Source organism: Zosterops lateralis (genome assembly GCF_965231275.1).
Source record: "Zosterops lateralis genome assembly, chromosome: 6".
NCBI lineage: Eukaryota > Metazoa > Chordata > Aves > Passeriformes > Zosteropidae > Zosterops > Zosterops lateralis.
The window spans coordinates 44,958,168-44,981,326 of NC_139761.1; the positions used below are offsets into that span (position 1 = coordinate 44,958,168).

The window sequence follows — 23,159 nt, forward strand, 5'->3', positions numbered from 1 at the left end:
CCAGCACAGGGATGCAGCACTGTGAACAAGGGTGAGATCCTTGGCTGGAGTGAAGCAAACCTCATCCCTCCTGTGTTCCAGGTGCTCACAAGCAGCCTCATTGCATAAGCTCCTTTGTGTTACCTTCCAGCCACCAGCTCCCATGAACCTGTTGGCTCTCAGGCACTGCCAGGTGGGACCAGGTTTGAACATCTGCCATGGTTACTTACGTAACCAGGTTTAACAGCATTTAACCAACTGCTAGAACTGCGTCACTGCCAAGGAGAGAGCAGAAGTGTCCAGAAGGGCAGCTTCCCCAAGGGAAGGTGAGTTGTGCTAAGTTGGAGGGTTGTGTTCCTTCATTTAGCAGCCTTGTTCACTTGATTGTTGGAAAAAAAAAAATGGAGTAAGATACTGCTTATTGGTATCCTTGATCCCCAGACTCCCTGCATGTCCCCGGTTATGGCCTTGTGGCTGTGGTACTCTCACCCTGTCCCTGCTGGGACCAGAGACAGGTATGGCTCCACCACCTCTGATAGCATCCCTCCAGCTAATACAGGAGCCACAGAGGTACCCAGTCTTGAACTGGTGCTTGATGGGGCTCTCAGGTGTGGTTTTCGGGTGCCAAGCACCCACTACAGAGAGTCCTTCCAAGGGGTAGGCGACCCCTGGGACTTGCCCACAGGTAAGCCTAAGCCCTTCCCTCTCTTACCAGAGCAGTGTAAGACTTCAGGGTGAACACAAGCCATGCCTGGTGTCCAGCCTGGCCTGCAGCTGCTGCCAGGAGCACCAGGTCATGGCATGCTCCATGCAGCAGGGAGGTGTCAGCACGGGAGGTGCTTATATCCCTGAGGGGATGGGAGGGTAGACAGCCCCACTGTCATTCCAGCAGTGCCCCTTGCCCCCTCCTGTGCCCCCCAGGGCCTGAGTGCTGCTCGAAGCAGACAAAGAGCAGGACAATCCCAAAGCCCAAAATACCCACTTGCTGGGCAGCATTGCGACCAGCAGCAAATAAATGCCACAGATGATGTTGAGGCTGCTGCTTAAATTCTAGTGGTCTGATCAGCCAGGGACTGGTCCTCCCATTGCCTTTTCCTCTGCTCAGTATTTGCCAGTATTACCTATCTCCCTTTTCCTGGTGGAGCCACTGCTGTCATCACAGCAGCTCTCCAGGGGCTGGTCCCCAAAGCAGAACTGCAAACTCCCCAAGCTGTGCTCAGCTCTGGTGCCCTGGCAGCTCCCTGTGGCTCTTGTCCTTCCTGGCTCAGGAACAGCCAAACTGGCAGTGGCAGGAGCTGTGACAGGTGGGAGACAACGTCTGTCTGTCCTTGCTGGCTCTCTGCCAAGCCCTGGCTGTGCTCATCTCCATCCCTGCCCACCTCCCATGACATGGAAAGCTCATCAACCCCTGCGTGCCTCCGCAAGACTTCAGTCAGTCGGCACTGAATAATTGATGCTAAGTGGAGCCTGGAGCAGAGCCAAACTGAGGGAGGGAGCAAGGCTTTGTGCTGTTTAGGCTCTGCTCCCAGGATATAGCAGGGGGAGAGAGATGGGTGTGCTGTGTCTGGCAGCTTTGTGCCCCCAGCCAGTTTGGCAGAGGCAGTTTGAGTTTGGCTGGGCCTGGGAGCATTCCTCCTCTTGGGTTTGCTGTGCTGCTCGCCTGCTGCTCTGTCCTACTGCCATGGTGGTGCTGCTGTGCTGTCATCCATCACCTGCTGCTGTGGGACTTGCAGGAGCTGCCTGCTGCTGTCAGGCTGCTCTTGTGCTGCAGAGGGGCCATGGCAGAAGTGAATGGGATTTGAGGAGCAGAGCAAGGGCACCCCCAGTCCCAGCAGCCCTTGCTAGGACTGGTACCAGAGCTAAAGACCCTGTATTCAACCCATAGCAAGAGCAAAGGAGTTGCATATGGGGCAGGCCCATCTGCCTCTTCCCACCAGTTGCTGGTGGCCAGGATGATGGCTGTCACACCATTCTCTGAGCAATGTCGCCCCCTTCCTACAGCACATCCCCAAGTATAAAGCAGCACATGGAGAAAATAACAGCCTGGCAGTTTAAAGAGGCAGATCTGACTGCTTCCCAAACCACCTCCCAAATCCTACTGCCTCAGTATCTAAGGAAGCCCACAGGGCATTCACCAGCATCCTTTTCCCCTAGAGTGCTGTGGGCACCAGGACAGTGCAGGAGACAACCAAACCACAGCTGAAGCATCTCACCAGGAGATGCAGCAGCTGGGCCCATCCCATGATCATCCTTATTCACTGGCAGCAGTTACAAAAGAGCCCAAGATGGGGATGGAGAAGGCTTAGAAGGCACACACAAAGACATGAGTCCAGTGAATTTGAGTCAATAAAGCCTGGCTATTCTTCCACACAGTAAAGCAGGCTCCTCCTAAGACACAGAGAAAGGTAAACTAAGAAACTTCTAATTTTGTCCAAAACTGGTCTGAGCTCCCTTAGAGGTACCTGTGGGCTACATGGGATGCAGTATCACAAGCCCCTCTTCCAAATATACTATTAAGAGCCTGGGCCATTCTGGTGCCCTGGAGGCCACTCAGCCTGGCCTCACATCAGAGCCCTGCTCCTGGAACATCTAAACCTACAGACTTAGATAACCTCAGGCCCGGGGAAGCTGGTTCTTGAGTGGCTTTGCTTACCTTTATGTTGAAGGCAAAAAGTCATATGGAAGTACTGCTTAGGCTGGAGAACTTTCCAGCAGTGGCTGTAGTCCAGAAGAGAAACCTGGTCTGCTCCTCTACCTAGCCACACTGCAGGTGAGGAGGATGAGACCAGAATTTAGCCAAGGCTGCTCTCAGCCTTTCATTCAGCTGCCCCCATCGCCACCCTCACATCTCAGGTCTCACTCCAGCACTGAGTCATTACTGCCAGCTCCTGCACGACCCAGGTCTTTGCCAAAGCCCTCAGCAAGCACCATGCACTCACCTGCTTTGGAGTCACCCTCTCTGCTGGCTTAGGAGAAGGCTCCTGTGGAAGACCTCACTGACCAAAAGGCATGAGATCTGTTCCACCACTTGATCAGCATCGTTAAGGACTTGTAAGCAATTCTGGGAGTTGACTCAGCTGTGATGTCTGTGGAGCCCCAACCCCTCTGTAACAGGGTGTGGGGCACTTGAATGATGTGAGAGAAGAACATGTATTATACGTCTGTCCTGAGACATCTGGACCTGACCAGACTAGAACAGACCTCATCAGCTATTCTGTCATTTTAAATACAGGTTCAAAAGTGGCACTCCTCCATCATGGGATATGCAGTCTCAACATAATCAGCAGGATGCTGACTGAAGCCTTCTCAAATCTGGTTTTCACACTGGCTGGAGATCCACAGCACAGCACAAATTTAGTTCAGCTTTGCCATGGCCAGCTGAAGAAATCCCAACAGCCAGAGGGGTGAGCTGATGTACTCAAATATAGCAAAAAGCTCACCTCTGTGGACTCTCTTCCAGCTTCAGCTATACAACAGGAATAATCAAATTAACTGTACATTTGGCTCACCTGAGCTCATGCCTCTGAAGCAGAACTGAGGTACATGACAAACACCTTATCATAAGGGAAACAACTGCAGTGTCTGAAAACTCCATCTTCCCATCCAGGTACCTCTAGAACAAATGCGCCTTGAGTAACTATGGAGAAAATCAACTCCAAGCCCCTCAATATGTTCTCCAAACCTAAATTCACTCCAGTGAAACTGTAATCCTGGTATTGCTTTCAGACTTGAGAAGTTCAGCTAGCATTGTGAGCTCATGTACCGACCTCCTGCCTGTCAGGGGCCAGCAAGATGATTGTCCTGTTCCCAAACCATTGGCACCAAGGTAGCAAGTGAAAAAGCCAAGTCAAGAGTAACAACTCCACCTAAGAGAAGTGATACAGTCTGGTTTTTGCCAACAGAAAAGATCAGACCAGATCACAGCTGATGTATCTTGATCTGTTGTGATTCTTTTCCTGGAACAAAGATGCAGTACAACATTAATACACAATTAATACATGGTTTTTGGAGAAGAGCTGTGGTGTCAAGCTTTTAGCACCTCTTTTTGCTCCTAACCTACCTCCAACTTTTAGCATGGACTTGAACAGTGACCTAAGTCTGAATTTCTCGTGACCTTCTAATTACAGCAGAAAGCTAACCAGCTTCTGTGATGGTCTGTCACTGACCAGGACTGTTTGACAAGCTTGAAAACTTTACTCTGAGTGCAGAAACCTCTCTGATGAAAGGGAGATGCTCCTACTTCAGCTTTCTTTTCCTTACCAAACTTTTTAAAGTAGCTTGTATTCTGGCCAGTGCTGATCTAGCACACCCTCACCAAGATGTGCCAGTTTCTTGGAACTGGAGCTGTTGCCTGCCCCATGAAGACACCTCAGCCCTGGCACTCCCTGGAGCTTCTCAGCTTCCTTGACTGCAGCGCCCAGTTTTTGACTATGGCATTTGGCTCCCAGCCAGAAATGAGAGGCAACTCTAAGTGGTTAGAGCCATCCAGTCCTTGAGAGAGCCCCTGTGTGTTACTTCTCCTCTGAAGGCCTCCAGATAGATCTCTCTCATCCTTCACCAAGGGCCTGGGGATGAATGGGATAAGTTCTACTGCAGATGAAGAATACCAGGTTCCTAGTGCAGTAACACTACCAAGCAAGGGCCTCTGTGTCATCTTCCAGAAGGACAAAGTACCCCTGTCCTGTGGCCAGTTGTGCACAGGATGTGCACAGGTTTAGGAACAAACCCCATACTTCCAGGCTTCACACTTGAAACAACTCAGAGTGGGAGGTTTTCTGGGAGTTTCTGGTCCAGTCCCACCACGTAACACCAGGTTCAGCATCTTCAGCAATCCTCCAGCACAAGGACAGAAGCTGCTGCAAACAGCACACCCTGCTAAAGGCAAGGCCCTCTCCCCTTGGGCAACTTCTCCCACTCCAGGAGCTGATATCAACCCTTCTGTGGGAACAGGGTGCCAGGCAGCTGCAGCCAGGGTGAGGGCTGTGCCCTACAATTCAGAGCAGGCATTTACAGAAAGCAAGCCATTAGCACAAGTCCTCTCTTGCCCATACTAAAAGCAAAGGCAGCACCCCCAAGGAGCATGGGACCCTCACTGCTCCCCCAAAGAGCATAGGAGTGCAAATTCTGTTGCTTTAATTCTGCTGCATGATGGAGGATGGGGAGTGGGATGGGAGGTTGCTTGCATGGATGCTGGGAAGCCCTGGGTGAGCTGTGGCTTTGTGCTGGGGGTGACCAGGGTTTCTGTACTGGTTTTGCCATGAGAGGTATGTGACTCACACACCGCCCTCACCGCTCCCAACCCAGACCGACCTTGGCTGCCAAACACAGCACCTCTTCAGGCCTGGGCTAGCCCATGCAGAACAGCTCCCTGCCGCAGTCAGCTGGATCACCTGCCTCCTTTGATGCTTCTAATTCTGGATGCCAACTAAATTAGCCTGTGCAATAACTTTGAAGAAGGAAAGACAGTGAATACCAAGCCACCCGCTGCACTGAGTACAATGCCTTGTCTTCGTGCTGCAAGTGAAAGGCACATGGGTCAGACCTCAGGCAAAAAACCCCAAAGGAGCAGAGCTGAGCAAAGACAGGGTTCCCAACAGATTAGCCCATATCCAAAACACTCTTACTCACTCTAAACCCAGAGACTGGAAGCCTGAATCCTTTAGTCTTAGTTGCTGAGCAGCCAGACCACTTCTGCAGTACAGGAGACCCCTTCTCAACATGCTCACCAGTAAGGAAGCCATGCATAGGGCAGATGAGGATTTGCCTACCTGTCCATACTGGAGCAGCTCAAGGTGTACGTGCTACACGGGTGTTAGCATAGCTAGGGCTGGGGGGAGACCAAAAAGTCCTAATTTTAGTTCTAGAGCACAATACATGATGGAGGTCTTATGCCAGAAAGAGCTGACAGGAAAGGAATCAGGGAAGCAACAAACTGATACCAGCTAAGGTGAACCCAGCTCTCAAATCTCCTCCCTGATGCTTCTTCCCTTCCAAGCATTGCATCCGAGTCCATAAATCCCACAAGGACTAGGCTGAAAGCAAAGCACTCAAGGGGTGCCAAGGACGGGCTTGGACTGGTTGAACTCTTCCACCCTCCCAAAACTTGTGGCCAGCAGAGTTTCAGATGGGCTGGGAAGGACATGACAAAGACTTGCTGGAGACAGAGACAAGCTGTCTTGCCCTGAGAGCTTGTCTCTCCCACCCAATCACCTCCATGATCTACAGCATGACCTTGGTCTGTGGAAAGCAAATCTCACCCTTTCCTCCCCACCATCCCACCAGCAATCCTTCTGGAGCAGCAGCAGCAGCCTCTGGAAGGAGGACACAGCCATCAAGGTGATTTGTTGAGACGATCAAATAATAATTTACTGTGATTCAATCTGTGGCTTTGTACAGTTGCCGGGGTGGGAGGAGACCAAAGGACGAGGGGATGGGGATAAAAAAAAAAAGTTGTTTGCCGCAGGCTTGGGTGAAGTGCGAGATAGTCCTTGGAGTCATGCTCCTCCTGTCCTCTTCCTCCTCCTCCTCTCCACCCCCCCACATTCCTCCTCTGAATCTGTTTGCTTCTTCCTTTGCTTCACCTCTTTCCTTGCGTACTGCACAGTGGGAACCTCGCCAAGACACGGTCCAGACAGCTGAAAAAGAAGAGGACTCTCATGAGCACCCATTCCCTGCCAGAACCAGCAAGGCTGGTTCCCAGTACTCACCCCTCATGTTTTGGGATGACCCTGTTAGTGCCCACAGAGTGAAAGCAAAAGGCTACACGGGTTGTAGAGGTGTGAGCCTGGCTCAGCAAAGCATCTGCACGTCTGCTGAAGGGAACAAGTCTTGGTGTCAGTAGAGTGATGGGTGAGCTTTGAGCACCTCACCAGACCTTCTGCCTCTTTCTGAACTCCTAGTGGGAAGGAGCACTGTTTGGCAAGATCTTTCCACCTCCTCCAGGGATGATGGGAACCACAAAATGAGTCCAGGGCAAGTGCAGCCAAATTTTGTTGGTCACGCACTGACCATTCTTCTCCCCAAATCCCAGCATGTCTTTGCCTCACTTCTCCTTTTGTACCTTGACGTTCCTCCCTCTCTGTTTCTTCGGCACTGCAGCTAGATTAAGTTGGGATGTCTGGTTTCTGCCTGAGCAGAAAAAGACACAGGCAACTCTCAGGGCATGTTCTCTTGACAGAGAAGAGTGTTTCCAAGTGACCCTTTCCCAGCCCATCTTGCCCAAGCTGGTGCTGCCACTGGGCTGTGACAAAGATTGGGCTCCTGGCAGTTGGTGTAAGGGAGCAGCAGTGCCTGCCAAGCCCATGCCGTCAGCTATGAGCCAGAGCAGGAAACAAGACTTGAGCTCATATCCCCATCCGGAGGAAATGCTCCTGAACATCTGGAGGACACAAACATCTGGAAAATCTCCCTTAGCAGTGGTAAGTGTGCTGGGCACAGCATTCAACTCAGCCCCCAGCCGACCTCACATGCCTCAGCTGGAAGCAGAGGGGTGGGGTTCTGGGGTGGGTGTTTGCTCATAGGAAGCAAACATTGCCAGCACTGTTTTGTTGGGTTTTTTTCCTTGGGAGTCAGGGGCAGGAGGAAGAGCTCTGCTGTGCTCATGGCCTCTTAGCTCAAAAAGTGTCAGAGGAAATCTGCTGTCCATCTCCACCTTCATGAGACCCTCTTAACACCATCTCTAGATACAGTGCACTTCTCTTTAGGACTCCAGCAGTTATTTAAAGGCGTGAAGGGCTAGTCCAGGTGCTTGGGAGACTCCCCAAAAGACATTAGGGCAATGTTCATGCACGCTTTTGTCCCAGTCCCAGACGCCCTTAGATACAGGTCTCCTTGGTGGACTCATCCCCTGTTACCCCTCTCTAACTTTATGCCATGGAAGGAGTTGGTTACATAGACAGATATTCCCAGGCCTTTCACTTAAGGCCAGCCAGCACATGCAGGGACAATAATAAGAACTCTCCCTGACTGCGCTCCAGCAGTGTTTTAAATAAACTCATAATTAAAAAAAAAAAAATCAAGGAAAGAAAAAGAAGAAAAACAGGCAAGTGAACATAAACAATCTGAAAAACAGTGTTTCTGGCTCCAGCACACACCATTTATAAAAGCAAACAGCCCCCTTATGGCTAATTCTCAACATTGCATCAGTTCCAAATATCCCAGGGGATTTATCTAATGGGGAAAACTCTTCTGAGGAACATAGGACTTTTCACAGCAAGACAGGTCTGCTCTAAAGCTTTAGGATGAGGCAATTTATGTCAGTGCATTAGGAGGCAATGCACCCAGCCAGCTCTTCATCTGAACCCTTCTAGAGCCAGTCTGGGGAGCATGCAGTGATCTATACACCTTCAACACCAGTTTAACTCCTCTTTCAGATCAGCAGCATGGGAAGAAGCTTTCCTGGGGAAAGCATGACAAAACACGCTTTTAAAAAAAATTCAGTTGTATAGAATTTTGTTGCACAAAATAAGGGGAAAAAATAAACAACCCTTTCCTGCCACACACTTCCTCAGGAAAGTGGGAATTTTGACTTCCCTATGTTTTGACAGAAAAAATGCTATTTTAATCCAAAAGGTGTTTCATTAAAAAATACCTGCTGCTGAAATTGATCCTGTTGCATTTGTTCGCAGGCCAGTGCATCTGCAATCACTCCTGCCCTGCTTCCAGCATTCCCCCACTGCACCCCATGTGCTGCTTCCACCACTCACCATAGTCACGATACCACACATTTACAGTTCATGCAGCCGGGGCCGCTCTCGTCCGGGGGATTCAGCTTGCGCAGCTTATGCTGCCGGATCTCCCGCACCAAGGTGTAGAAGGCATCCTCAACGCCCTGGGGAAAAAGCACGCCTTGAAGCACCTGCCCATTCTGAGGAGGGACACTAGAGAAAGGAGAGGGCTCTGCTCCCCAGCAAGTGTGTCCCTAGCACTGTCCAGCAGTGCAGATTGCAGGGTTAAAGGTACAGAACCAAGCTGGGAAGACTAACAAGGACCTGAGTGTGGCCCTCAGAGAGCAAGACTGAATGAGCAACCACGAGGGTAAGGAGCTCTGAAGTCCCTGAGATTCATCAGCTCTCAGCAGTCTGAATGAGGTCTGCCATCCAAGAGAAAAGCCACCACTAGATCACTGAAGGTGTCAGTTCCATTTCCACCTCTGTGCTTTGGGAGCTTCACATGGTCCTCTCAGCACTGGTATATTCTGCCTGCAGGTCTGCCAAAACAGGCCATGGATGAGGTTAGCCAAGTGACCTGAGCTTAGCTGACCTGTAGTGACTATGGAGGTTATTCCAGAGCCTTGGAGAAAGCCCTGAGAAGCCATCTCTTCACTGCCACAGTATGTGGATGCACTTCTCATGATGGGAGGCTTAAGCCTGGACTGGGAAGGGAACATCCTGAGGGAGCATTTAGCCTTGAGGAAGCAACTAAGCCCATCCCTAACACCCATCTGTCTGCAAGGTGGTGCCTGCCCATTCCTGCCCCTCTAGGGCAGCAATAGAGGAAAGAAAAGGAACATTTTGTTTAAAAGTCTCCTCCTACCTGTCTTGTTTTGGCAGACGTTTCTATGTAGGGGATCCCGTAGCTCCGGGCCAGGTCCTGCGCTTGCCGGGTCTCCACTGTTCGTGCAGGGAGGTCACATTTATTCCCCACCAGCACCATGGGAACATCATCTGAGTCTTTCACCCTCTTGATCTGCTCCCTGCGAAAGGAGGAGGTGTGAAGAAGTGAAGGGGCAGCTCCAGAACACTCCTCACCAGTTTCTTTGTCAAGATTTGACAGCTACCCCTCACTCCTGTTGAATGCCTTATGTTGAGCTTTCAGGAAAATGTGAATGACTACAGCACACAAGTGAGTAAACAGCTAAACAGGGAACTACTGGAAATGAAAACTAAACATACTTCTCCTCTTTAAATGCAGCTATTTACAAAACAACTTGAATTATGACAATCTATATTAAGACATGAGCTTAAGATAGTTTAAGTTAACTAAAAATGAATTCTCAAGCAGTTACCTGTGCTATTTCAAACATTTTAGATCAAGTAATTCCTTCAAATGGGGAGGAAAAAATAAATCACCTGCAACCAGAATCTGCTGAGCTGATACAGCAGCTTTTGGCAGCTGTAACCTTTTCTGCAAATGCACAGGCAGTATTTGCTTCCTTTCAGTTTAGTTCAGGTCACTTAAAGTTGAGAAACCAACTGGGAACTAAAAAAGCTGTAATGCTCAGTTCTTCATTCCAACATTGGATCTAAAACTAGGTGGGCGAGGATGAGATCTACCACTTCTAAAAATCTTGAAGGCCATTATGACCACAAACAATCCATTCAATTCCCTTCTGATAGATAGGAACTTCCTTTGCTTAATAAATCATTTAACTTCAGATGCAAAACAGCTTTTTTTTTGCTCATGGGTCCAGAACATTTAACATGGTTTTAATTTAACAAATAAAAGATTTTAAAATGCCAATTTCTGCATTTTAATTGAATGCAAATCTCCATCGAAAGGCAGCTGGACATTTACCACACACAAAAGAATCAATCATCTTTTTCTAATGTAGTAGAACATAGAAATGAAGTCTGACTATAACCATGATATGCCATAAAGCCATTTAAATGTTCTGTAACATCCTGATCAGCAAATGTAAGTACTAAATTTAGTGCACAGGCTACACTTAGCTGAAAAGAGATCCCTCCAAATGGTTATAAACCAGGGAGAGCCAGCATTTCTCTGGGGAATATTCCTTTAAAAGTGCAAACACAAAGAGCGAAGGCCAAAGGAGATGAAAGCCAGTGATTTACATCATGATGGCTTGAAGTCAGCCATCCTAGGAGCAATTCACAGGCACCAGCCCCAGCGCAAGGATGAATGCTGCTCAATCCCTCAGGTGCTTTAGGAAAATCCCATCCTTTGTCCTTTGGTTGAGCTAAAATAAGCTACATTAGTGCACCTGTGCAGCTATTACACTGAACACAAGCAGCATTTCTGACTACAGAGCAAGGAAGGAATGTGCCTGTCCTCAAACAACAGGATTACTGGGACCCTGGTTTATGATGAGGGACTGGGATACACAGTCTCTTGTGGGCATTGGACAGAGCAGGGACAGGCAGAGCTATCTCCTGCATCCTCTGCAAGTGCCTCCTGTCACACCCAAGCCTCAGAAAAAGGCACAAGCAGAGTAATCCCTCCCTAAAGTAGCATAGGGGTAAACAGGGAGGAATCCTGCTGTGTTTACATCATCCCCTTGACTCTTCAGCTCTGCAGAGGTGACATCAACAGAGAGAAGAATTGGGATGGGTACTGGGACGGGGTCCCTGCTTTGTCACCGCTTTCCCATACATCTTGGGCCTCACTGGAGCCCTGACTGCCCTTCGGCTCCGTCTCTGCCCTGGCTGAAACCAAGCTTCAGTGAGGCAGGACTGTTCACACGTGTGTGCAGCTGGCAGAGCACAGCCTGGTCATGGCAGTGGACAGCAGGGCAAACAGCTCTCCCTGTCCTTCCCAGCCTCCTCTCCCAGCTCTGGGGCCAGCAGGAGTCGCTGAGATCGATTGCGCTAACAAAGCAATTCCACTAATTAGGGAGGGAAGAGGAGGGGGTCATACAGGATCAGCTCTCTCTTTAGTCACCATAAACACTTAAACATTACATTACCAGGTCCCCAAAGGCCACAAGCAATCCCTTCAGAGGGGTTTTATTGGAGTCACTGACATTAGCCGTCTGCTCTGTCTCTTCCCTGGGGAATGGCCACTTGAGCTAATTGTCTTTGCTGGCAGTGAGTGCTTCCACCACGGGGCCTGATCTAAAAGGGTGGGCAGGAGACTGCAGCAGCAAGGCCTCCCCTTTGCACAGGGCAAGAGGGAAAGAGGCCTTCCCAGGATACTGACCTGTACTGGTGAATATCTTCAAAGGACTTGGTGTTGTTGATGGCGAAGACACACAGGAATCCTTCCCCTGTTCTCATGTACTGGTCTCTCATGGCACTGTACTCCTCCTGCCCTGCAGTGTCCAAGATGTCTAACAAACAGGTTTCTCCATCGATGACTACTTGCTTTCTGTAGGAATCCTGCAGGCCAGGAGTGGGAAAGGAAGGAGGATGCATTAAGGGAGGGCTTGGATCTGGCTAAACAAAGGGATGCAGCAAGTGCATCCCTGGGAAGATGCCAGGTCATGCTCTGCCTGCGTTCAGCTTTCATTAGAGACGACTCAATCTGTTTTGAAAATGGGAGGGAAAGGAAAAATAATTTAAAAAAACAAAGGAAAAAGGGAGCAGCTAAGCAGGTTTCTTCTTGTCTGCCAGAACCAGAGAGAAGACAGCTCCCAGCTTCCTCTCCCCATTCCCAGCCCTGCCTCTGGCAGACCACGTGCAGCTTCATCTCTACCACACTGCATAGCCCTCAACAAGTATTTCCTAATATTGTTTAGTCTCAGCTCTAATTCCTTCTGCTGGAAGAGGAAGGACACTCAGGAAAGGAGCTCTGGCCAGCCAGGGCTTCCAGTTACTATCTGTGATCTGCAGGGCTGGAAGGTGTTTAAGTTAACCTGGAAATCCAGTGCCTTCAATGAATCTCAAGTCAGGCACCAGAGGCAATATTGCCATCAGTAAGGTTTCAGACTGGGTTTGATGGTAAATGTCTTCTTTAAACATGAGAAAAAAGAAAAAAATAAAAATCACACTGTGAACAGGGTGTTTCCCACAACCAGTCTGTGCCCAGAGGGCTCCAGGAGAGGTAAGAACTATCAAGGCAGGTCCTTTGAAGTTGGGGGTTTTCCCTGCAGCAAAGGCAATCACAACTTATCACAGATGTGAGAAGGTCTGGAAATCACCCAGAGCATCCCTTAAAAGCTTTAATTTTCAGGGCAGGCTCCTCATAGCACTGCTCCTCCCCACTATGCTTCTTCCTGTGCTCAGTCTCATCACTAGGGATGCTGTGGGGCAGCCCCTCCATGGAGAACATCCCTCATCCCTCTCCAACAGCCATCCCCTGTAGACAGTGCAGCGTCCTCAACTCTCAGGAAGAGGAGGAAGCCAAAATGGAAGGTATGAAAAAGGTACAAGTCAGCAGTACAACCACACAGTGCTTTGCAGACACAGAGGCTACGGCTGCAGTTTAAAATTAATTCAAACGTTGGCTGCTCTTCCAACGACCACAACAATGTTATCAGATGAGCTTTGCAGGTCTGCAGACAAACAGCCGACACAGCAAAGGTCACCAACAGAACCAGCAGCAGCACAGAAAGGGAATAGGGCCAACACGGCCTCTATCCTTTGGTTCATTACAACAACGTCATTTGCTGGGGCTAATTGAAGTCTTTCCTCACCTTGCAGAGAGGGCTGTGAAATCAGAGATGAGATCTGCCCTGCCACGACCTTCTCAGCTGTGTCTTCCCAAAAAGTGGACTGCTGACCCATTGAGAATAAGCATGGAGTGAAAGGATGGCTTCCAGCCAACTGCTCTGAAGGCAACTGGCAGGCTGCCCTGCAGGAGTGTGCTCCCATTTCTAATCAATAACGTATCTGGAGCCTCCTTTGTGCAAGGGGACCTGAGTGCCTCCTCTGCCCCACAAAGCATCCTCCCACCTCTGCACCTTGGCTTGGGACAGAGGACCAGCCTCTCGACACACATGTTCATAGTCTATTGCCAAGTCCCCAGTTCCACAACGTTTCACCAGCACTCGACATGCTCATGGAGAAGAGATCACACACCCCAGCTCAGGTCATCAACAGGCTACCCATAAGGCCAGCCAGCTGGCTTACAAGGCAGAGACATAAAACAATCTTGCAGGGGATGCTTTGCAAAGGAAGGGGACAATCTCTCCCCATCGGTACTTTGTGTCCAGCTTCATTCGACCCCCTCCTCTCCCCAGGATGCTCAGGATGGCAGCTCAGCTGTCCCTGCCACATAACCGGGTGACATGGCTGCCACTGCAGGGCTAGCTGCCATCAGCCAACACCAGCACCATGCAGCCTCAGTGCTCCTCTGCAGCCCTGCATGTCCCACCCCACCATGAGCAGAGGGGAATGTAGCCAGACCCAGCTGTGAAGTGCCAGGCAGCAGAAACAACATCTGTTTGGGTTTCATACTCAAGATCCCAGGTGGATGCTGGGAGCATCCCAGCTGTGCTGGGGGACCAGGCCAAGAGCCCCATTTGCTAAGCACTGCAGTCAGGATATGACCAGAGGTTTGGGAAGCCCATTACTAGCTAGCTGCTAAGAGCTGGAAGATGAACCAAAGAATTTCTCAACACAGTGAAACTCTTTATTCCAGCCTTGCTTATTCATCATGGGACAATGCCAGTGGCATAACTTTCCTTGCTGCCTTGGCCCTCCTGTTCCCAAAACAGGTCCTAAGGCTCCTTGGCAGCCCAAGAGCTGGCCTGTCAGAGTGTACTGTAGTGGGGTGGACACCATGGAGTTACACAGGCAGATGTTTGCACTGGTGAATCAGGAGGGTAGGAGGGGAGCAGATACCCAGTCAAGGTCTTTGCCCCAGACAGGGGACAAACTTCCACACCTCCTGCTCCAGGGAGCATCTTCTCAGTGCACCCCAACCTGCTTGCACCCTCTTTGCAGCACAGCTTGTGCTCAATCCATGTGGACGACAGGCAATGCCTTTGCTCCATGCACGTATCTTCTTCCCCCCCCCGCCCTTTTATCCTGCTCGTTTCAGCATTGCTGTGCTGCTTGTTAGCTGGCTGAACAGTCACAGTCAGCTCCTGGGTATGATCCAAAGCAGCTTAGTCACAGGAAGGTGGTTTGTTGGTCACATTTTCATGGCTGGCAGGTAGCTCTCTGTCTTTTAAATCCCCATAAAATGAAGCATCATTAAAAGGAATCACCCTGAAATGAATCAGTAGTTGGCCAGGGTACCAGGGGAAGCAGGGTACAACCAAGGGAGCTGCAAAGGCATCGGGGCTGGTGGTACCCACAGGTGGAAAAGTACCAGGGGTGAGAGGGCTGAAGAGCAGCTTGTGGCAGCTTTTGGAAGAGGAGAACAACAGAATGAGGCTGGAGTGAACAGTGGAGGAGAGAGCAGGCATCTCCCAGAGCACTGCAAAAATGAGGAGGGTGTGCTGGGAAATGCCATGCAAGGTTTACATTCCCTGCTGCCTGTTTACATGGAGAAAATTCCCTGCAGGGTACGTACAGGGAGCAGGCAGCTGGAGACAAAAAACACAGGATGCCAAAATCTAGCACATCACTGGGTAAGAGTTGCCTCTGCCCACCTAAGGTCCAAGAGAGGATACATCCATGCAGATGTCTCACCAGGGAGGTTGCTCTCCATGAGCAGCTTTTTTGCCAAAAACAACCTGGAAAAGTATACAATACTACTGGCAACAGCCACATGAGGGGAGGGGAGCTGGGGATGAAGGCAATTGCATCCATAAGCAAGGAGCCCTAAATTAAATTCCAGTCTCTGCCATGGGCTTTCTAGGTGACCTTGGCCAAATGATGTAATAGCACGTGCTTTTTAAGTGCTTTCTCTCCTTCCCATCTGTAGGATTGAAGACTATTTCTGCCTTTCTACCAAGCCTTGTCTTGCTTTGTTTATGTAAGTTGTAAGCTCTTCAGGGTGGGGACTACACAGACTACACCTACCAGAATAGATTTCTCATCCCAGCTGGGGCTTTTAGCCATTATGATAATAATAACTGCAGCAACCACAGCTGCATTTATACGCATCTGGTAGAGAATCCTTTAGGACTGCAGACAGTGAGATTGTTGTCCAAGAGGCGTGACAGAGCTGCAATTTGACTTCCCAGGGTGGACTTTACTCCTCATGCAGAGCAGTGGCTGCTGCCTGCATCTCACCCAACAGAGGTGTAAGTCATACAGAGGCTAATTAGCACATCACTAACTATGGTGAAAGTAGATGAAGAATGGAATATATTTTTGAAATATTAAAGAAAATAATAGTAGCACAATGGATATTGAAGACTGGATCCTCCTCTGCCCCCATACAGCCTGTTATGACCACAGGGTCTCTGCCTGCTTCTTCAGGCAGGGTGCTGAGCTAGACAGGTCAGTGCTGCCATCTACACTGAGACACACACATCACCCTTTAACTCCTTGTGAAGAAGCAGAGGCAGCACTCTGGGAGCCACAGCAGTTCAACTGCTCAGCATGTCTTGCTCAAACTGCAAGACACACATAATATAAGGAAGCTCTGATAAAACCCATTTCATCAGTAAAGCTCAAAACATCCTGCAGAAAAAGTCAATACATTTACTCTGATTTCATGGGAGGAGAAATGGAAGCACAGGCACAAAATGGCTCTTCAATTCTAAACCTTTAATCCCTCCCTATGTTGACATCTCATCAGAAAAGAAGACTTTTGTGCTGCCTCTCAGCCCCTGCCCTGCTCTGCCTGTCTCTGCTGCCTCCCATGTCACCTCTCTTCAGCAGACACCACTGTCCTTCTGCAGGAGATGTTAAGTCGGTCACTGCGACCTCTGAACACACACATAGTGACTCAGAATAGCTCTGCAAAGCAGGGAAACATCCCTGCTCAAGTTCAAACTTGAGACCAAACTGAGCATGCTCTGAGTTGGAGACAAGGTGAAAAAAGGCAAGAGGAAAACATGCAGACAGCCCGACCCCATGCCCAGAGCTACTTACCTCTATTGTGGGATCATACTCATCAACAAAATGGTTCTGAATGAGCTGTATTGTCAAAGCACTCTTCCCAACACCACCTGCTCCCACCACCACCAGCTTGTATTCAGTCATCTTCCAGCTGACCCCAGCTCAAGACTTCCAGGAGCACCACCACCTGCAAGGACAAACATGGTCACTGGGCTAAGAGGCGTACTTTAAAATGGGCAAAATAATCCATCAAACCAAATACAAAAACTCTCTTTATTCTGTGGTCTGTTGCAATCGTTCAGCCTGACCATCTGGATGCAAACTTCACAGGTTCCTTAAGCAAACTTCAAGAGGTAGGAGAGCATTACTGATGAGAAAACAAGAGGTACAGGCTGTGTGCATCAACCTCTAAAGTAACAAGTTTAAAGTAACAAGTTTAAGAAGTCTAGTTTTGCAGAAGTGCTCAACACTGTCCCCAGTTTACCTTATCTCAAACTGACGATCTGAAATCTTTAGATAGATCTGAAACCCTTAGCCAACGAGGTTGGGATGTCAATTCCCCCAAGAGCAGAGAAAAAGGTCCAGCCCTGCCCAAATACGCTGTTATCTCCATGTCTTCATCCTCAAGGCTGCGTTAAACCTCAAACCACACAGCAGGGTTGAAACAGAGGCACATCCACACCCTCTGCCTGTCATCCAGCTAACAGTGCTGCCATCATAAGAGGGAGGACTGCAGGAGGGGCATCCCTGCTCCCCGAGCTGAATTTGGCACAGCCAACAGGGGGGAAAGAGATGCTGTCACAAAAGGTGGTGACTGACGATGATTAGGGTCAGGATGAGCAAACCACACTTCCGCAGTACTGTGTACCTCCCATGGCCCTTCAGCAGCAGAAGATTCACATACGCCCAGCTCCTCCCTTGAATTTTTGCTCCAAGTCGGCTGAGAAAGAGGAACTAACTCAGGAAGATTACACAAAACCCCAAAGGTTTAAATAGAAATCCACCCTCATTGGACTGCAGGCCCTGCCCACTGAAAGTCACTCCAGGGTCAGATACTGGTTCTCAGCCACCATCTGCAAGCTCTGGGGAAGCCACCCAAAATGCAGCAGGTAGCAAGAAGGCAAGCTCACAGTTCCCCTTGTCAGACACCCTTCAGTGTTCACAGGGTTGGAACCCCCTCCTCCACCCTCCCACCCCGGATAGTTAAATCACTCCACCCTCCTCCCCAGGCTTGCCAGCCCTGCTCCTAAACTCTGGAAGCTGCTATGAACTGTGCCAGCAAAGGCTGCTCTAGACCCAGACCGCAGCTGATGCATTTGCTAACACAGCAAAGATCTAATGGCAAGGAGGCCAGAACTTTCTGCCTTCAATCCCCCCCTGACTGCAACCCTAAACCACCCTGACAGTTCCATCTCCCTCTCAAGCAGGGAGCAATTGGACACAACCACCTCTTGCTGAAGCCCTTTTTTGAGCTGCTGTCTTGGTAGCAGAACAGCAAACAAAGCTCATGCCCTTCTCAGCATCCAGAATCCTAAAGAAGGGCAAAGGAGCAAAAGAGCAACCAGGTAACAAATATGATACCAAGCAAGACCTCTGGTTTGCTGTGTTGGAGAAGCAGTTAAACACGATGGAAAAGTGGTGATGGTAAATGAAGTGCAAATAATGTCATACCCTAGTGCTTACCTCAAAGTGACACTGCTTCCCCCAAAGGTCCAGTGTGCATCTGTTCTGGCAGCCAGGGAAGAGTTGCAGATTGAAAGCAAGGCTACAGGAGATAATCTAACTGATTGCACTAATTGACTGTGCACACACGTTACTCTGCTCCATTAATGCGTGCCCTCACGTATGTGATGTTCCCACATGCCCTGCTTCTCAGGGACAAGAGAGATCCCCACCCCAGCCTTCTGATCTCTCTGGGAAGAGACAGTTAAGATGAAAAGGGGACTGAGGAGCAAATGTTGACTGATCATCTCCACCACCACGGCTGTTCAGGGTAGATTGCTCCTTCAGCAAACAGCTTCACAGCTAAACACAGAGTGCTCCTGGGGGTCTGAAGAAACACTGTGACCAGCTCCCAACTTTCATTACAGAGCAGGGAGATCTGCAACCCCCAGCAAAACACATGGACTTTGCTCTGCATCAGATGCTGATGATGAAGCAGTAGCCAGAGATGCTCAAGGAAAAACAGCACAACTGCCCAGGCCTGTAGGTCTTGCTAAGGCAGTGAGAAAAGCTTTGACTCAGTATGGGTAGGAGAAGACCTAAGTTCCCTAGGCATGGGTTCTCCCTCAAGACCACCCCAGTGGAAGGCACTGCCTACTCCTTTAGAAGACCCCCAGCCCACACAGTCATAGCAGCACTTTATGGTCCATACTGCAGCAGGAGGTGGGGGACAGGGTGGTCACCCATGTCAGCTTGAGTGTCTTCCTCTGCTCCAGACTCCAGCTGAGCTCCATTGCCCATCAGAGGGGCAGCCACACATCAGCAAGCCCTGCATATCACCACCTTAGCACAGAGTTTTAAGATCTGGCTCCTCCACAGAAACACAAATCCACATCTTCTTGCCCCGCATGCACCCATGGGGCAGGGAAAATGAGGGGGGTGAAAGATCTACTGGCTGCTCCCCACTTGTGGCCCGCACATGGACAATTTACATAGAAGAGCTCTGCAACGTTGGTGTTTGCTCACTGACACCATTCCTCAAAGGTGCTGCCACCTCAGCTAACTCTCCATTGCTCTGCCACACTCACCCCCCTGCAATGGCAGGAGAAATTCTGCAGCTTGCAAAGGAGGGCAGGTCCAGACTACCTGCTTCATAACATTGCTGCAAAACGTCCTAAAGCAGAGTGAGAGCGTGGGGAATGATGGACAGCTCTGGGCATGAGAGCTGCCCGAATTAATGTGGCTAAAATCCATGCTCAGAGGAGCTCGCTTCCTTTCCCCAATGCAAGTTCCTCATGGGCAGTGCGCAGACCTAACTGCACACCAGAGCAGGGGCAAATCCCAGGGAAGAAGCAGCCTGGCCAAAGGCTGGAGGGAAGGCAGGGATTTCCATATGGCCAAACACTGCCACAGAGTTGGGCAACTGGTTCTATCCTGAAGCTTACCAACACCTCTCATAATTCCCCCATCACACTTTTTTCTCCTGAACATGGGAAGGGCAAGGCTGCTCTTCAATGCACCCATAGTTTCAGCATAGGGGTGGCTGTTCCTCAGCACTACAGGAACATCATTGCCACCACCACCATAGGGGCTGGTTCAAGGAACAACCATCCCAAAAGCAATGTTTCTGGCTTCCTATAAATCAGATGCAGGGAAGAGAGAGTGGGGTTCCTGTTAGAGAGATGGTAACAAACACCCCAGTTTTCATGCTGGTGACACACCGGATGGAGGTTTACAGCCTGTTGGTGGTTGTGAAAGCTTCTCCTGACGTGAGGATTTCCAGTTTCTATTGCTCAGCAGCCAACACAGAGCCCACACACAGCTGACCATGAAATAACAGAGGGAAACACAAAAGCACAGCCTCCCAGTCCCACACAGAGCAGGAACAATGCTTCTTCCATCTTCTGCGTGCTCTTCAAGATCTAAAAGTCTGATCCAAGTCACCATCTACTGTTTCCCTATCCAAATTTATCGCCTCTGCAGCACCCCACTACTACACCCCCCAAAAGCCACACACAGGGCTGTCAAGCAACAATTGAGAGAGACAAGCAAGGAGGAGAGCAGTTCCAGGAGCACCGTCTGGAAAGAGGAGGGCTGGGATCCGCGTGCCAAGCCAACAACCCCAGCGTGGAGCCGGAGCTGCTGCTGCTGTATTTCCTGACCTCGTGGATTTTCTCCTGTAGCGAGAGGGCTCCTGGCTCCCGTTCAAAGCTGTCTAGGAAAGCCTCGCCGAGTGCTTCCGCCTGGTAGCAGCCGCTGCTCCCAGCCCAGTAGCCAGAGCCACACAGCTCCAGCAAACAGGAGCCATCTGCCAGCCTCGTGCAGGAAGTGGACAGAGCAAGCACCCAGCCACGATGGACACCAACACCCTACCTTTTGTCTCACAGGGAGGGGATGGAGGTGTGGGTGAGGGCAGAGGGCACAGCACCTCCCCTGCCTGCACATGCTGGGTGGCAGCACGGAGGCCCTGCCTGCAGAAACAAGGACCAAGATGCCTGGCAGAAGCTGTCACAGGGCTAAGACCTAAAGTAGGTCTGAGCAACAAGGCTACAGGTGTTACCCAGAGATCCAGCTGTGTCATGCAAAAAACAACCTGATCTTCTTCATGGTCCCTATCCTTTAGCCTAGACAGGTGGTTTGGGACACCTGACTGTGACTGTGAAGCCTCCAGAAACTCACCCAGCAGAGGTAAGGAACTCAAGGGGCTTGGCCCCATCAGTATGTCCCATCTCACCACCACAGTTTCAACAAGAGCTCAGGTGTCAAGTAGAAGGAATACACAGTGGATTTCCAACACATTCACCACAAGGGAGCCTCTGACACCCTTCCAACAGACTAACTGAAAGAGCTTTGTCTGCGTGTCTGTGTCCCCTGTTTCCTCCCAGGACAGACACCAAGCCAACTAAATAAGTCAAGAGACAGATTTTTGCACAACGCTGCTGTAGTAAGGCCAGCCATGCCAGAAGTTTTACAACTGTTCATAACTGAGCATTCACCATTACTGCACGTGCCCGCTGGGAGTTTCTGCATTTAAAAGCATCAGAAGTCAGTTTCGACTCTTCAAATTTTTTTGGGCTCATCTCAGACCAGGCACCCTTTCCTCCAAAGCCCTGTCCAGAGGAGCCATATGACCACAAATGCCACTGTGTTTGATTTTATTTCTCCTTCCTGCAGATAGATATGGTCTGCAGTTCTTGAGGAGAACAACACTCATCCCAGTCTTTTACCAGCAGTCATCCACATCCACACACCAGGAATCCTACTGAGTGATTTCTGAGCATTGATAAAGCAAACCTTGTTCGTTTACCCCAGTGACTGTCCAGTCTCTTCCATTTGCTCATCAACATCACAAAGCACAGTCTGTGGAGGGACTGAAGGAGCCTCTGCAATGGTGTGAAATGCCACCTTTTGTTTTCAGTCCAAGATCAAAATGCTGATGTTCTCTGTGGCCTGTCCAGCCTCAAAGAGATTAAGGAATTGAGGCTGTAAAGCTGATGCTCTGTTATGAAGCCTATTCAATGCTTCATTTTAATTTACTTGTTGCTTTTTAAATCAACAAGTGAGCTACAAATCTTACCAACTGTGCCTGTTGTCAGCTTGCTGGCTGTATACCTGCAAACTCAGACAGTGCACCTCACAGATGAAAACAGAGAAAGGGATGCCAAAGAGAGAATAAAAGTTGCAAATATGGCCCTACTTTGGAGAGATGAATTGGAAAAAAATAAACGTCTTCTATTAGAGGAAAAAAAAAAAAAGAAAAAAGCCAAAAAGGAGCAGAATGGCTTCTTCCATCCTCTGCTAGCTCTTCAAGATCTGAAGGAGAAGGCAGTCTGTCCCAAGAGACTGAGCACAAAAATATTGCTGCAGAGGAAAGGAAGAAAAAGGGGTAAGAAATTACATAATGTAGGAGGCTCAAGATGTGCATTCACAGAGAAACCTGTGAGGAAGAACAGCAGAAAGCTACAGGCTGGTCCAAGGGATAGGCAGGTCTGGAAGAGAGGGATTGCCTCTCTACAGAAGCCATAAACATGTTCCAGCAGCAATGTGCAAGCCTCAGCTTTGCACAAAGTCTGGAACAGGCACGGACTGGTCACTGCACCAGGCTCAGCCCTCACAGTTTCCAGTCAAAGCACCTCTGGCAACACAACCCTTCTGCCAGAGACTACCCACCCACAAAGGGCTTGGGAAAATATGGAAGGACAAAAGAAAACAAGACTGTATCATTCCCTCCAAAGCTGCTACTTGTTCTCTGCTCCCCGGTTCCTGCTTCAGCTGTCAGATATTTAAGTAAAAGACAAAGCTGTGCAATCACCTGCTGTTGGCAGTAAGAGAGCGTGACTATATTGTTCTTGCTTTCCCTCTCAAAAAACAAATATTCTTAATAAAGTTCTTTGTTAGCAGCTCATTCCAAGAAAAACAACTGGTAGGTAGCTATATAACTACCCAAAATAGCAAACAACTTAAATAAGTCAGTAGCACAATAAACCCAGAGAACCAACCAGCTACCCAAGAGCTTCCTTTGGATGAAGGAATTGCCCACACTCTCCACTCTCCGCACCCAATACAAAATTACTATTTTCCAAAGAAAGATGAGCAGGCCCATTATCTCAGAAACTTTTAAGTCAGGACTACTCATGCCCATCTCTCCAGCATCATGAATGTGGCACAAGGAGCAGGATGCAATCAGGAAACTCAGGAAGATGCTGGGATATGCTTGAGAATCATGGTCGAACCTTCACCTTCCACCACCACCACCACTCTATTTGTCTCCCTGATACCAAGTCACTCTTCCCACCAACAATCTCTGCAGAAGAACCAATCTTCCAAGCTAACTTCCACAGAGGAAAAACATACTGCTCCGTGAGTTAACTGCTGCCAGCCCACAGAAAGGGTGAAAGAAACAGGCAAGCAAATTATACATCCTACACCACTGCTGAACAC

At 49.5% G+C, this 23,159-nt stretch overlaps 1 protein-coding gene across 2 annotated transcripts in view; it reads right to left on the reverse strand.

Annotated features, from left to right (window-relative positions):
- Positions 1-6,319: 6,319 nt before the first annotated feature.
- The window catches only part of HRAS (HRas proto-oncogene, GTPase), a 40,408-nt gene continuing 23,568 nt past the window's right edge, over positions 6,320-23,159 (reverse strand). For both annotated transcript variants that reach the window (XM_083864544.1, XM_083864543.1), the window contains 5 exons: positions 16,590-16,743; positions 11,857-12,035; positions 9,514-9,673; positions 8,685-8,809; positions 6,320-6,614 (listed from right to left, as the gene is read on the reverse strand). In XM_083864544.1, coding sequence (XP_083720670.1) covers positions 8,690-8,809; positions 9,514-9,673; positions 11,857-12,035; positions 16,590-16,700 — 570 coding nt within the window. In that variant the 5' untranslated portion in view covers positions 16,701-16,743 and the 3' untranslated portion in view covers positions 6,320-6,614; positions 8,685-8,689. The remainder of the gene's footprint in view (positions 6,615-8,684; positions 8,810-9,513; positions 9,674-11,856; positions 12,036-16,589; positions 16,744-23,159) is intronic.